Genomic DNA, 12,944 nt, shown 5'->3' on the forward strand with positions numbered 1-12,944 from the left:
TGCTACCACTATTAACATAACTGTATTCAGTTCCATCCGTCAGAGGAGGGGGTGGGTGATGGCCTCTAAGCCCTGTTCCGCGCTGATCCTCTGCCATCTTGCCTCTTCCTGTGGCAGCTTTAAGAGCAGGAAGTGTGGGGACGCCTTTGCAGAAGCCCTCTCCCGGAGCCTGCCGACAATGGGGAGCCTGAAGAAGCTGGGGTGAGCCAGGGCTTGGGTCCAAGAGGAATCCTCAGCCAGAGATGCCTGGAACTCTCCCCTCTCCCTTCAACCCTGCACAGGGCAGATTCCTGGCCTACCCCCTTTCCCATCTCTGTTCCTTCCCACCCTCTTTGCTTATCCTGTAGGTTAGCGGGAAGTAAGATCACTGCCCAAGGCATCGGCCGCCTGGTGCAGGCTTTGCCCCTCTGTCCACAGCTGGAAGAGGTCAGGTGAGTGATCTCCAGGAAGACCTGCTGGCTATGGGGACAAGTCACTTCCCAGGTCCCTGTGCACCCCCTGGAGCCTGTGATGAATCCTGCATATTCCATCAGGATCTGGCCAGTTGTTTTTCAATGGGACCCGGAAAGGGGAGGCATAGATCCAAGAACTGTGTGGGGCTGGATCCAAACACAAGGCTCCCAAAGACCCTAGAGCACTGCTTCCCTCATCTAATATTTTGCTCCATCTTTAAGGAGCTTGAATTTTGAGGCCCTCTTTCCGTGACCCTGAGAGAAGGGATAGCAGCGTGTAGGCAGGTGTTGGGCACTGTGGATACAAGTAAGTGCATGAAACACACACATACCTTCACACTCGTGCACCTATGTATTCACACTTGCGCTCTCCTGCTCTCCTGACCTGCACATTCATAGGTGTGCACACATGCATGCACACTTAGATCCACATACACACTTAGATGCAGTTACACACTAACTAAGCACATGAGCACAAATATACTCCTGCCCTGTGTTTGTGATGAGTAGCCTGAGAGGGGTGGAGCCAGGGAACCTTCTCAGCAGTTCATTGGCAGAACCATCACTAGCTTATATGGCACCTTTATGAGACTTAGAAAAGGCATCCCTTCATCCAGAGAGATGCAGCCTGGCACTAGGTTGTACTGGTTGTTGAGTGGAGTGTAGGACCTCAGCTCCTATTCCCCACAGCTGAGTGCCTTTATGTGGGATCACTAGGTGATAGGAGAAAAGATTAAGGTCACTCTCAATAATCAGGAAAAACAGCGTTAACAATTCACATTTCCAAACCTTTGCGCTGACCAGGGCAATCATGCACAAAGGTACCCTCACACTTCTGTCCCTCCAGCTAGGAACTCAGGCAAGGCTGGGTTGTGGACTCCATTTGACAGATGGAGAATGTGAGCCTGGAAAGAATGTGCTCGGACTAGGGGTCAAGGCCAGAGCTGGGGTTGGAGGCAGCATCTCCTTTATCCAGTCTAGACTCTGCTCATCACCTAGGAGCCGAGAGGCCCTAATAAACTCCAGCCTCAGGCACATCCCAGACATAGCCCTGAGAGCAGGGTGCTGGGTGTCCTCATTCCGCTTCATGAGGCCTTCACAGCCCCATTATCTGGATCTCTTGAGCCTAGGCAGGAGCTCCCCTTTGGGGCTGAATAGGGACAGAAGTGAGGCTGGCAGAGGGCCTTTCCACTTAGCTGGGCTTACTGGATACTGTGGAGCAGGCCACCAACACCTTGTGGGCCTATGACTTGTGTCTCCTGCATAAGGGCAGCCATATCACCTGTCAACTGGGGCTCCGAAATCCCCCAACTCCATGGCTGAGGGACTGGGCCTTGGTCTCCCTGCAGTTTTCAGGACAACCAGCTCAAGGATGGGGTGTTGCTGAACATTGTGGAGGTGCTTCTTCGTTTGCCACGGCTCCAGAAGCTTGAGTAAGCAGTCTTCCCACCCCTTTGCCTGAGTCACCCTCCTCCCTGGAGAGCGAAGAAAGTCTCTTCAGGAGCCCATGGGATATAGGGTTCACTCCTGACACCCTTGCCACAATCTTGCAGCCTGAGCCGCAACAGTGTCTCCATGTCAACCTTACTCTGCTTGACAAAGGTAGCAATCACAAGCCCTGCTGTCAGGATGCTGCAGGTCAGGTGAGCAGGAATGGAATCTGGGCCTCAGGGTCTTGAGAAAAGGGGAGGGGAAGGTAGTGGGTGGGAAAAGGAGCACCTAGTCTGCAAGACCTACATGTGTGGGCACCTGAATTTGTTTTATTCATATCAGTATCTCCAGAGCCTAGTTCAGATATGGCACCTGGTACTCAGTATATAGTGGATGGATAGAAGGATGGATGGATGGATGGATGGATGGATGGATGGATGGATGGACGGAAGGACGGATGGACGGATGGTTGAATGAGTAGAATAATGGACGGATAGATGAATGGATGGACAGATGGTTGAAGGAATGGATCAACAGATCTAGGAAGCATAGGCCTAGCCCAAGGGATAATTAGCCGCATGTTGCTCTCCATGGTGCTGAACTAGGGATACCTGTTTGGATTATGGAGTAGGTTAAGTGCCATGCAAACCTAAAATACTGTAACTCCCATAAAAACTCTTTGCATTCCTAATTTTTAAAAGTCTTCTCTGGAAAAAAAAAAAGTCATCTCTGTAAAAATTGCTTTCCTGACTTTTAAAAACACTCTTTAAGTATTCATCAAGCAACAGCATAGTCACAATTTTAATTTCTGATTTGGGGCACTTTTGCCAGTTGTTTCTCTGTTGATTACAAAATCAACTTTTTCTAGATGTTTGGAACAGCAAGGGGTGTGCAGGCAGGGGGTATTGTGCTGGTTTCCAGTCCACTGGTTTCATGGCTCGGTGTCTGACTCTTGCAGGGAGGCGGACCTCATCTTCCTTCTTTCCCCGCCCACGAAGACAGCTGCAGAACTTCAAGGGTAAGAACGTAGAAAGGGAGTGAGTCTGGGCTCATTCTTAAGAGCAGTCTGGAGTCAAGCAGTTGCAGGGAAAGGTGGGCAAGAGAGCACATGAAGAGTTGGAATGTGGGGCTGCTTCTTGCTATGGCTGCCCTGAGAAATGACTTACTTCTCAGAGTTGGCAAAGAACTTTAACTTCCTCTAGCATATCTGGACCACATCTGGCCCCTGTGATGAGGGAGCATCCCCAGAAGTCTCAGAGCAAGGCAGGCCCTTAGGGAAGGCATGAATATACTGTTAGGTTGGCATTAGTATGTGGAGAACACTCTGGAAAACTCTTCCATCTAAAAAAAAAAAGGGGCCTGGGTAGTTCAGTCACTTGAGTGTCTGCCTCTTGATTTCTGCTCAGGTCATGATCCCAGGGTCATGGGATCAAGCCCCATGTCGGGCTCCACACAGAGTGTGGAGCCTGCTTAAGATTCTCTCTCTCTCTCTCTCTCTCTCTCTCTCTCTCTCTCTCTCTGTCTCCCTCTGTCCCTCCCCCATGCTTTTGTGTGCTCTCTCTCTCTCTCTCAAAATAAATAAACAAATAATAAATTAATAAATTAAAAAATTTTAAAAAGAGAAGACAATGATACCTACATCTCAGAGTTACTCTGAGGATTGAATGAATTAACGCATTTAATGTCCTTAAAATACTACTGACATCCAGGTGACACTCAGGTGCTGGCTATTCCAGCTGTGCGTGGATTCCAGCTTGGCTAATCCTGCATGGGTGAAGAAAGGGAAATTGCCTTTCCATGAAAGAACATTGCAACTAGGCTTCCTCATACCCCTCCCTGGCTGAGACACACAGACAGATGATGTTTTATGTCCTTGGGCAAGTCTTTTCTCTGAGCTTCACTTTCCTCGCCCATACAATGATCTGGTAGGACCAATGTCTTTTTCTCCTCCAACTGTATAGCTGTGATGCCCAATATGGTAGCCACTAGCCACATGTGGTGATTCAGATGTATATTAATTAAAATGAAGTAAAGTGAACCTTTGAATTTATCAGTCACATTAGCCGCATTTCAGGTACTCAATGACCATGGGAGGCTAGTGTCTCCCGCAGCGGGTGGCACAGATATAAAACATCCTCATCATCGTGTTAAGTTCTTTTGGACAATGCCAATCTAGAGGTCTGTGAAAACGTAGCTAATAATGTTCCAGCTTCTCGGCAGCCTCCAACCCTCCCCTGGCCCAGTGAGAGAGAGCCTGGGTGTGCCCTGGCCCCCACAACCTGGACCCACACACAGTCCATGCTTCCAACCTTCTGAACTACAGGTAGCACATATACAAATGGAAAGCTTCAACATTGAAATAGCAGCTTCTTTTTACTAAGCTTCAATTTTGTGCTTATGCGGGGCACTTGACCGTGCATCATCTCATTTAATCCTTCAATCACTCTGTGTTAGATATTGTCGTCCCATTTTGGAAAAGAACAGTGGAAGCTCAGATAGGTGAAGTGACTTGCCCAAGGCCACACTGCTATATATAAGGCAGAGCCAGAATTTGAATAAAGCCTATTTGACCTCCGACCTTTTGCTCTCCTTGCTCTGCTGAATAACACCTTCAGCACCTTCAAACAACTGTCTTTGTTACTCATTCACTTTGGGTCATGCTGCAGGGTCTTCAGCCCCTAGAACCTAAAATAAGAGGTTTGGCTCATCAGGTCTTAGACTCTTAAGCCAAGGCCAGTGTTGGATTTGCTCTTTGCAGGGCATCAGACCTACAGGGAAATGCCAGCCAGAGGAAAGAGGCTCAGAGCAGAAGCCTGGCACTCAGGTACCTCTGTGGGCTCCATTGCCTTAAGGGGAGGGATATAATATGAAAGGAGGTGCCTTCCCAGGAGAGGCGTAGCAGGGGCAAGGAGGATAAAGGATAAAGGCATGGAGCAGAGAAAGCACATGAATAACCCATCCCGGCTTGAACAAGGAGCATCTGTTATAACAACAGATGAGCCCTTGCTGGGCACTGTAGTATTTTATATCCATTACCTCATTGTAATTCATTTGAAAACCCTGCAAAGTATGCTTTATTCTTCCCATTTTATAGAGGAGGAGACTGAGGTTAAGTACTTTGTCCAAGATTTCCCAGCTACCAAGAAGCAGGGCCAGGATGAGACCCCAGGTCTGTCTGCCTCCTGGCTCCCACACCTGGCAGTGGTCCTTGGAGCCGGAGGAGGCATGGTGTAGCTTCTTGCCCTGAGCCCCTCTGCCTCCACCCTGACCTCAGGCTTCAGCAGTGTCAGCTCAGGGTCCATGACGTGCAGGAACTCATAGCCCAGCTCCAGGAAGGCCCCCACCTGGACAAAGTGGAGTGAGTATCATGGGAAGTTCTGGGGCGGAGAAGGGTGGTGGGCAGGGCAGGGTCTGAAGGGCCTCTACTGTGTGTGTGAGCATGGTGTGAGGAAGGGCGTGTTGCCTCATGAAGAATTTGGGGGACGCAAATATCATAACAGCTACCACTATTTAGCATTTGCCCTGGGCCAGGCTTTTTTATAAACATCCTCGTATTTAATCTCCCCATCTCCTTGATGTAAGTGCTGTTTACTACACACATTTCATAGGAGAGGAAGTTAAACCACACAGAGGTAAGTTTGCACAAGGTCACACAGCTAGGAAGAGTCCAGGCCAGGGTTCAAGCTCAGACAATGACTCCCACCGGCCTCGTCCCCATAACCAGTGTCATCGAGACCTGCAGAGCAGAAGCCTCATCGCACCTGTCTTCTGGACCACAACTCTCAGGTGCCCTCACCCTGTCTTCCCTCACCCAGAGTAGAGTGAGACCACCTTCTCCTTTGGGGCTGGAGAAATTCCATTCATGTCCAGCTCCTTGAGAGTAGGGCTTGGGGATTGGTAGAGGTCCTGTTGTGTCATCCGGAGAGGACCCCTGCCAAGACCATTCCAGGAAATCAAACGGGCACGAGGGTGGAGTGATGGAATGCCATAATGTGTTTTGAGGTGAGTGGCCCCACCCCAGGGAAAGATGGACAGGTGAGGGCCTTGGTGACCAAAGCCTGAGCCTTGACTTGGTCCTACTGGGAGAACCAAGACAGGATTAGGTGTTTTTACCAAACTCGCATGCTTCCACCCACCTGGCCGTCACCAAGCTTGCCCCTCCCCCGGTGCTCTCACCTGCAGTGTGACCCCATCACCCACCTGGCTACACAGACCAAACACCTCTCAGCTCCCTTCCCCTCCCCCCATAACCAGTCCATGCCAAGTCCACCTACCCCTCACATAGCTCTCAAAACCACCCTCTTCTCATCCACCTCTCCAGTCTGAACCGCTCTCATTCCTCACCTGGATGACCCCATCAGCCTCCTCACTGGGTCCCCTGCTTCCACACTGGCCACCTCCACCGGGTAGAGAGTGAACTGCACTCCACTGCTGCCTGCCCCCTTCACTCCCTCCCACTGCTCAGGATAAAGCCCGGATGCTAAAATCCTGTGTGATCCGGAACGCTGCCTCCAACACCCCGAGCCCCAGCTGACCCTGCCCTGCCACTGAAATCATCGATCCTGACACACTGTCCTCCTGTCAGGTCCTCCTGTGTACTACGCCACAGGGCCTTTGAATGAGTTGTGCCCAGTACCGGGATCACCTTTCCCCCATCTCTCGCCCACCCCTTACCTACCGAGCTCCTGGTTTTTTCAAGCAAGTCGTTCAAACATCAGGGAAACTTCCCTGATCCCCAGAGTAGATCTGATGCCGGTATGACTAAGGAGTTTATCACAAGAAGCAGTTTTGCCGATTGAAGCGTAAAGAAAGAGCTGAGGGCGAGGCCTTGGAATCAGGCTGCCTGGGTTCAAATCCCAGGTCCCCCTTTCAGGAGGTGTTTTAACCACTCTGTACCTTGGTTTGCTGCTTAGTAAGTTGAGGACAATAATGGGGCCTGCTTCACAGGGTTGTTATGAGGATTAAATACCCAATAATCGTAGAAGTAGCTGGGATGATGCTGCACATGTAGTGCACAGTCTTGCAGCACCCATTATTATTAAGGCTCACTTATCAGAGTGATGCTTTGGCTGAAGTCAAGGAGGGACGGCGTGCATGCAGAGGCTGGGGGGACCCCGCCTTAGCAGCACAGAGCATCAGGCCCCTCTGTCTCAGCCTCTCAGGGAACCAGCTGGACAATGAAGGCTGTCGGCTGATGGCAGAGGCTGCAGCCCAGCTGGACATCACCAGGAATCTGGAGTGAGTTGCCCGCCTCACCGTGGGGTAGCAGGGAGGGCCCCGGAGAGCCCCTGCTGGTCCCTCCCACCCGGGTCCGTGTGCCCACAGTCACCAGACGTAGGTCTGCCGCACTGGCCACGCCTACTCTCTCCCCAGTACCAGCAAAACTGGAGTGGTTTGGCCTCGACTTGCCTTTGTCTGGCATGAGCCACTGTCTTCGTTCCAGTTCTTAAAACTCCTTGCCTGTGTAGACCGTGTTCCTTGTATATCAGTGGCTTGCATTCACTTTGTCCTTACGACAGCCCTGGGGTGGGATGGGGTGGGGTGGGGTGGGGTGGGGTACTGCACCGGGTGAATGGGCGGTGGGGTACTGGAGTGGGGAGAGGTGTGTTGGGTGGGGGTATGGTGCTGAGGGAAAGGGGTGGGTTGTTGGGGCTGTGGGGTGGACAGAACGAGTAGTAGGCTGTTGGTATGCTGTGGTGTTACGTGGTATGGCATAGGGTGGTGTTTGGCTGGGATGTGTTGGGGTCTTAGCCCAAGTGTGGGTTAAAAGTGGGTGAAAGGTTGAGGTTGGGAAACAGTGGTTTGGGGCCTCGGCTTTGGATTTCATTCCTGGCTCTGTCGCTTAGTAGCTTTAACAGAATTTAATGTCTCTGGGCCTCCGTTTCTCCACTTGTAACATGGGATTAAAATGGTGGTTATTTACAGACCAGGAAACAGGCCCAGAGAAGTGAAAACAGTGAGTCAGTGCTTATCGCTCAAGCTGTAGAATCTTGTTCTCTGAGTGGGGCAGGGGGCTCAGGCATCTCTTGGCTCATCCACATGGGCCAGAATCCTTTGAGACACCCTGGTTAAGGACCCGGGACATCCCAAGGGTGGCAGTCAGCAAGCCTACTGTGCCAGGAGGAGGGGACCAGAGCGGTCTAGGGCTGAGGACGTCGGCTGCCGGCTGATTGCCACCTTATCCCTCCTCTCCACAGCCTCAGCGACAACGGGCTGTCTGTGGATGGGGTGTATGGTGTCCTGAGCGCAGTGAGCATGTGCCAGACCCTCGCAGAGTTACACATCAGGTAGGAACTCCCAGTGGACCACTGTTACCCACTCCTACCTCCAGCCTAGAGCTCTGGGACTCTCCCATCATCCTCTCTCAGTCCTTAGAATTCTTTCTGGTCCCAGGCCTTTGGGACCTGTAGAATGTGCTGCCGCGCCTAAACGCTCTTTTCCCAGCTCCTCTGGGTGTTGGCTACTCACAGCTTATAACTTCTCCGGGAAACTATCCTGGGCTGATAGGAGCCAGCGATGCCTGGGAGGTAACCCTCCCAATTCCCCCAACCAGGAGTGGCCAATGACAGAGGCAGAGATATCACTCTCCAGCCCTCTGGCCTCAGGTGGGACAAACTTTTGGTGCCATTCATGCTCCAGAGCTCCCTGTGGGATCAGGCTGAGGACTTGCTCTGTTCTGCTTCCCTTCCCTTCCCAGTTCCTCCTGAGAGCAGGCCCTTAGTACATCACGCACACAAGTGATCATCAGGTGACACTTGAGCCACTGCCCCATTCATAGGCTCAGGCTCTGCTTCTAGGGAACTTGACCCAAGACAGGGCCCAACCTTATTTCTGTAAGTCTCAGTATTCAGTCTTAGGAGCTGAGAACAGATGCTAACACAGTCAACACAGTCCCCACCCAGAAGGGCTCTTCACTGAGTAGGGTGGTCCCTCCTTTGAGGAGGAGAGAGACGCCAATTAACCCAAACGAGAGATTAAGAGACCTTGGTTCACTGTATATAATGATCTGATAAGGGATCCTTAGCTCATTCCGAATGACGCTCTTTATTGCTAGAAATTTATAGTAAAGAAATCATGCTGCTGGTACAAACACATTTAGATGCAGGGATGTTCACCTCAGCATTGGTTATGTAGGAAAAAATGAACGTACTTTAAATGTGTAACAGTTGAATATTAGATAAGTAAACTAAGTTATCTTCAGAGAGAAAAACTCAATGAAAAATAGTGGTATAGGTACAATTATAGCATGGAGAGCTGACTGTGGCATATTAAATAAACAAAAATTTTGATTCATTGCTTTTACAGTAAGGCTTTTCAAACATACTCAAAAGGTAGAAGGAATGGTGCCTGAACACCCCAGCTCCCACCAATAATTATCAACATTTTGTCACCTTGGCTTCACCTGTGCCTTTAAAAACTGAACTTTCAAAAGAGAATCTGTAAGTTAATCTCATTTTTTAAAAAAAGGCAAAAAAGAAGGAACATTAATTGCATATAAAAAAGGGGGGGCTCCTGGGTGGCTTAGTGGGTTAAGCGTCTGACTCTTGGTTTCAGCTCACGTCACGATCTCATGGTTTATGGGTTTGAGCCCTGTGTCAGGCTCTGAGCTGACAATGTGGAGCCTGCTTGGGATTCTCTCTCTCTGTCTCTCTCTCTCTCTCTCTTTCTCTCTCTTTCTCTCTGTCCCTCCCCTGCTTGCGCTCTCAAAATAAATAAACTTAAAAAAAATAATAAAACAGACAAACAAAAAAACAAAAGACTTGGAGAACTCCCAGTATTATCAGTGGTCTCCCACTGATAATCCCAAGTATTATCAGCAGTCATTGATAGGTAGAAAAGATGGTTGGTGGTTTTCTTTATTTCTTTCCTACTTTACTAAAGTTTGTAAGTTCTCCACTCAGAAGAAGTATGACCTCTGCAATGAGAAATGTGTATTTAGCTTGTAGTTTATACAGCTGAGGTTAGGGATGCTCCTGCTGTAAGTTACAGCCTCGGGTGGACTGTCGGTGCCTGTCCCGGACCTGACAGTGACCCCGCTGTGCTGGGGTGAGTGCCCTCGACAGAGCATGCTCTGAAAACATAGCAGAGGGAGGAGGGTTTCAACCTGAGGCCCACACCAGAGAGAAAGCAGAACTGAGGCTTTCTTTGAAGGACTTGTCAGGAAATGGGGCTTAATCAGTTTGCAAAATCTCTGTTGTAGAAAGCCTTCAGGAGCCCAGAAACTCAGGAAGTGACAGCAAGTAGCTGCAGCTACAGGCGGGAGGTGACACCTTCTAGGTCCCTCCAGGCGAGGTTATAAAATGACACAAGGACCCCCTGTAAGCCTCTTGTCTCCTTCCTCTCTTCTCTCTGCAGCCTGCTGCACAAAACCGTGGTCCTCACGTTTGCCCCGAAGCAGGAGGAACAGGGAGGGATCCAGGAGAGGTAGGGCCCAGCCTCACCCTGGCCACATCCTTAGCCAGGGCCGGATCCTCCCTGGCCTCCACAGCTGGACAACATCACTCAGCTGCCAGGGAACCTTGACAGATTCACGAAGGATTAAGAAGCCAACAGACTCAGCAAGGGAGGCAGCCCTGAGAGGGAGTGTCAAAGGACAGACTGCCTCCCCTTTGCCCCGTGACACAGAATGGTGTACTGGGGTGGGGATGGGATAGCCACACAGCAGAGCACCAGAGCCTGGGGTCCTTCAGCCTAAACCCAAGGACTGCGGATTTCTTGGTCTATAGCTCTGATTTTGGTCAGAACTTCTGGCTCCCTCTGGCATGAGGACCCCTTAGAGGAAGTTTACCGCCTACAAGGTGCCTGGATTATCCCAGCCCAACATATGGGCAGAGACTCAGCTCTTGGCCCCTCAGTGTCTCCTACAATGTCTTATGTAAGGTCTGAGCTCTAGACTGACATCTCTGAAGGCACTAATGATGTTGTTGAGATTAATGATACTAACAGCCAAGGTTAGCTGAGCACTTACTATGATGTGCATGCAGCAAGCAGCACATTCAGGCAGTTCACATGCGTTGTCCCAGTGAAAGGCTACGTGATTTGTCCCATGCCACGCAGCCTGGAAGCCAAGAAGCCCAAGTGGAACCGAGGTCTGGCTGTCCCCGGGCCTCGTGTAGAGACTGAATGGCGGGAGGTGAGGCTGAGGGTGGGCTTGGAGATAGTGGCTGAGGAGTTTGCTCAACCTGGCCTTGGTGTGTGTCCCTCCAGGGCTGCACTCCATGACAGCCTTATGCGGCAGATGCCCTGTGAGCTGCCCCCGCACTCCACAAGGATCAGGTACGGTGCTGGCCTGCAGGCCTGGCTGTGTCTCAAGGCTCATCCCTTCCTCCGCTCGAAGCCTGTCCCCAGGCCTCTGGCCTCAGGTGCTCCCTGGAAGACACGACCTGTTGTATCCAGGAGTTGTGGCCTGGCTTCCCTGCCTCCCACCTCCCCTGCCCAGTCCATCCCACCCAGGGCTCACGAGGCAGCCCCTCAGTTACCTTCCCTCCCTGGGAGCCCCCACTCCTCTTAGCTCCCCTGACCTCCAGCAGCTGATGAGTTGCGGGGACTCTGGATGGAGAGAATGGGGACATGTGGCTCCTTCCTTCCTCATCCTGGGACTTAGCTCAGCCCCCACAGGGCTCCTGTCAATATTCTTCTGGACTTCTCTCTTATTCTAGGTCCATCTGATTCTCCCTGTCTCTATTGCTTCTTGTTTCTCTTCTATTTCCTGTTTCTCTGTCTTTGCTGCCTTTTCTTTCATTGTCTGTCTGTCCTCTCCTGGCACTGTGTGTATATGTGCACCTGCATATGTGTGTGTGCATGCATATGCGTGTGTGTGCATGCACGTGCATGTGTGCATATGTGTGCGCATGTGTGTGCATGCACATGTGTGTGCATGTTTGTGCATGTGTGTGCATGTGTGTGCATGTGCATGTGTGTACGTGTGTGCATGCATGTGCATGTGTATGCACGTGTGTGCGCGTGCGTGTGTGTGCACGTGCATGTTTTTACATGCATCTGCATGTGCATGCATATGCGTGTGCGCATGTGTGTGCGTGTGTGCATGTGTGTGCATGCATATACGTGAGCGCATGCATGTGTGCGCACACATGCATGCGTGTGTACGTGTGTGTGCGTGTGTAAATGCATGTGTGCGCGTGTGTGTGCATGTGTATGCATGTGCGTGTGAGTGCATGTGCGTGCACGCACATGTTTGTGTGTGTATGTGCATACTTGTGCATGTGCGTGCATGTGTATGCGTGTGTGCATACATGTGTGCGTGTGCATACATGTGCACATGTGCATGTGTGTGTGTACATGCATGTGTGTGAGTGCATGTGTATGCATGTGTATGTGCACATGCCTGCATGTGCATGGGTGTGTAGGTGCATGTGCACGTGTATCTCTGCATCTGTTTCCTCTGTCTCTCATCTTAGTGTCTCTCCGACTTAGTCTGCTTGCCTCCCTGTGTCTCTGTCTCTGGCTTTCTACTGCCTCATGCGGCAGATGCCGCATGTGTGGCATGTCTGATGTGTGTGGTGTGCGTTGGTCCCTCTGTCTGGATCCCAGATGCGTCCCCGTCCCTCTCCTGAAAGCCTCTCCTATGTGTGTGGGGGTGGTGGCCACTGTCACCTCTGTTCAAAGAGGCAGACACCGCAGGGCTGTGCTTCCCCCTCTGCAGGCTGACACACTGTGGCTTGCAAGCCAAGCACCTAGCACAGCTCTGCAGGGCACTGGGAGGAAGCTGTCGCCTCAGTCACCTTGAGTGAGTGCTTGCTGTTGGAAGGTGGGTGGGCGGGGGGAGGGGCCCGAGGGGCCCATCAGGCAGTGGGTGTCAGCGTGCTGGGTTTTGTTTTCTTTAAGATTCAGATCGGCAGTCTTTCCTTCCTGCAATCAGGAACCCCTTAGAGAATCTGGCGAGGGGTTACCCCTTCCCCCTAAAATACAGGTCCCCACATACGACCCCCTCTGAAGTCCATTCTTGACTCCCCAGCATCACAGACCTCAGGATAGGAGCCCTGGGGGAAACTGCGGCTGACCCGTGTGGGACCTTCTGAGATCCGGCCTGGCAGCTCAGGG

At 51.3% G+C, this 12,944-nt stretch overlaps 1 protein-coding gene across 12 annotated transcripts in view; it reads left to right on the forward strand.

The window, feature by feature from the left end:
* The window catches only part of NLRC5 (NLR family CARD domain containing 5), an 87,425-nt gene that overhangs the window by 37,714 nt on the left and 36,767 nt on the right, over positions 1-12,944 (forward strand). For 9 of the 12 annotated variants that reach the window (XM_045442838.1, XM_045442826.1, XM_045442828.1 and 6 more), the window contains 12 exons: positions 118-201; positions 348-431; positions 1,802-1,885; positions 2,006-2,095; positions 2,842-2,901; positions 4,642-4,707; positions 5,158-5,241; positions 7,038-7,121; positions 8,081-8,170; positions 10,239-10,307; positions 11,091-11,159; positions 12,547-12,630. In XM_045442838.1, coding sequence (XP_045298794.1) covers positions 118-201; positions 348-431; positions 1,802-1,885; positions 2,006-2,095; positions 2,842-2,901; positions 4,642-4,707; positions 5,158-5,241; positions 7,038-7,121; positions 8,081-8,170; positions 10,239-10,307; positions 11,091-11,159; positions 12,547-12,630 — 948 coding nt within the window. The remainder of the gene's footprint in view (positions 1-117; positions 202-347; positions 432-1,801; positions 1,886-2,005; positions 2,096-2,841; positions 2,902-4,641; positions 4,708-5,157; positions 5,242-7,037; positions 7,122-8,080; positions 8,171-10,238; positions 10,308-11,090; positions 11,160-12,546; positions 12,631-12,944) is intronic. The other 3 variants (XM_045442835.1, XM_045442834.1, XM_045442837.1) reach the window with 3 other exon arrangements.

The sequence above is a fragment of the Leopardus geoffroyi genome, chromosome E2 (assembly GCF_018350155.1).
Source record: "Leopardus geoffroyi isolate Oge1 chromosome E2, O.geoffroyi_Oge1_pat1.0, whole genome shotgun sequence".
Taxonomy (NCBI): Eukaryota; Metazoa; Chordata; class Mammalia; order Carnivora; family Felidae; genus Leopardus; species Leopardus geoffroyi.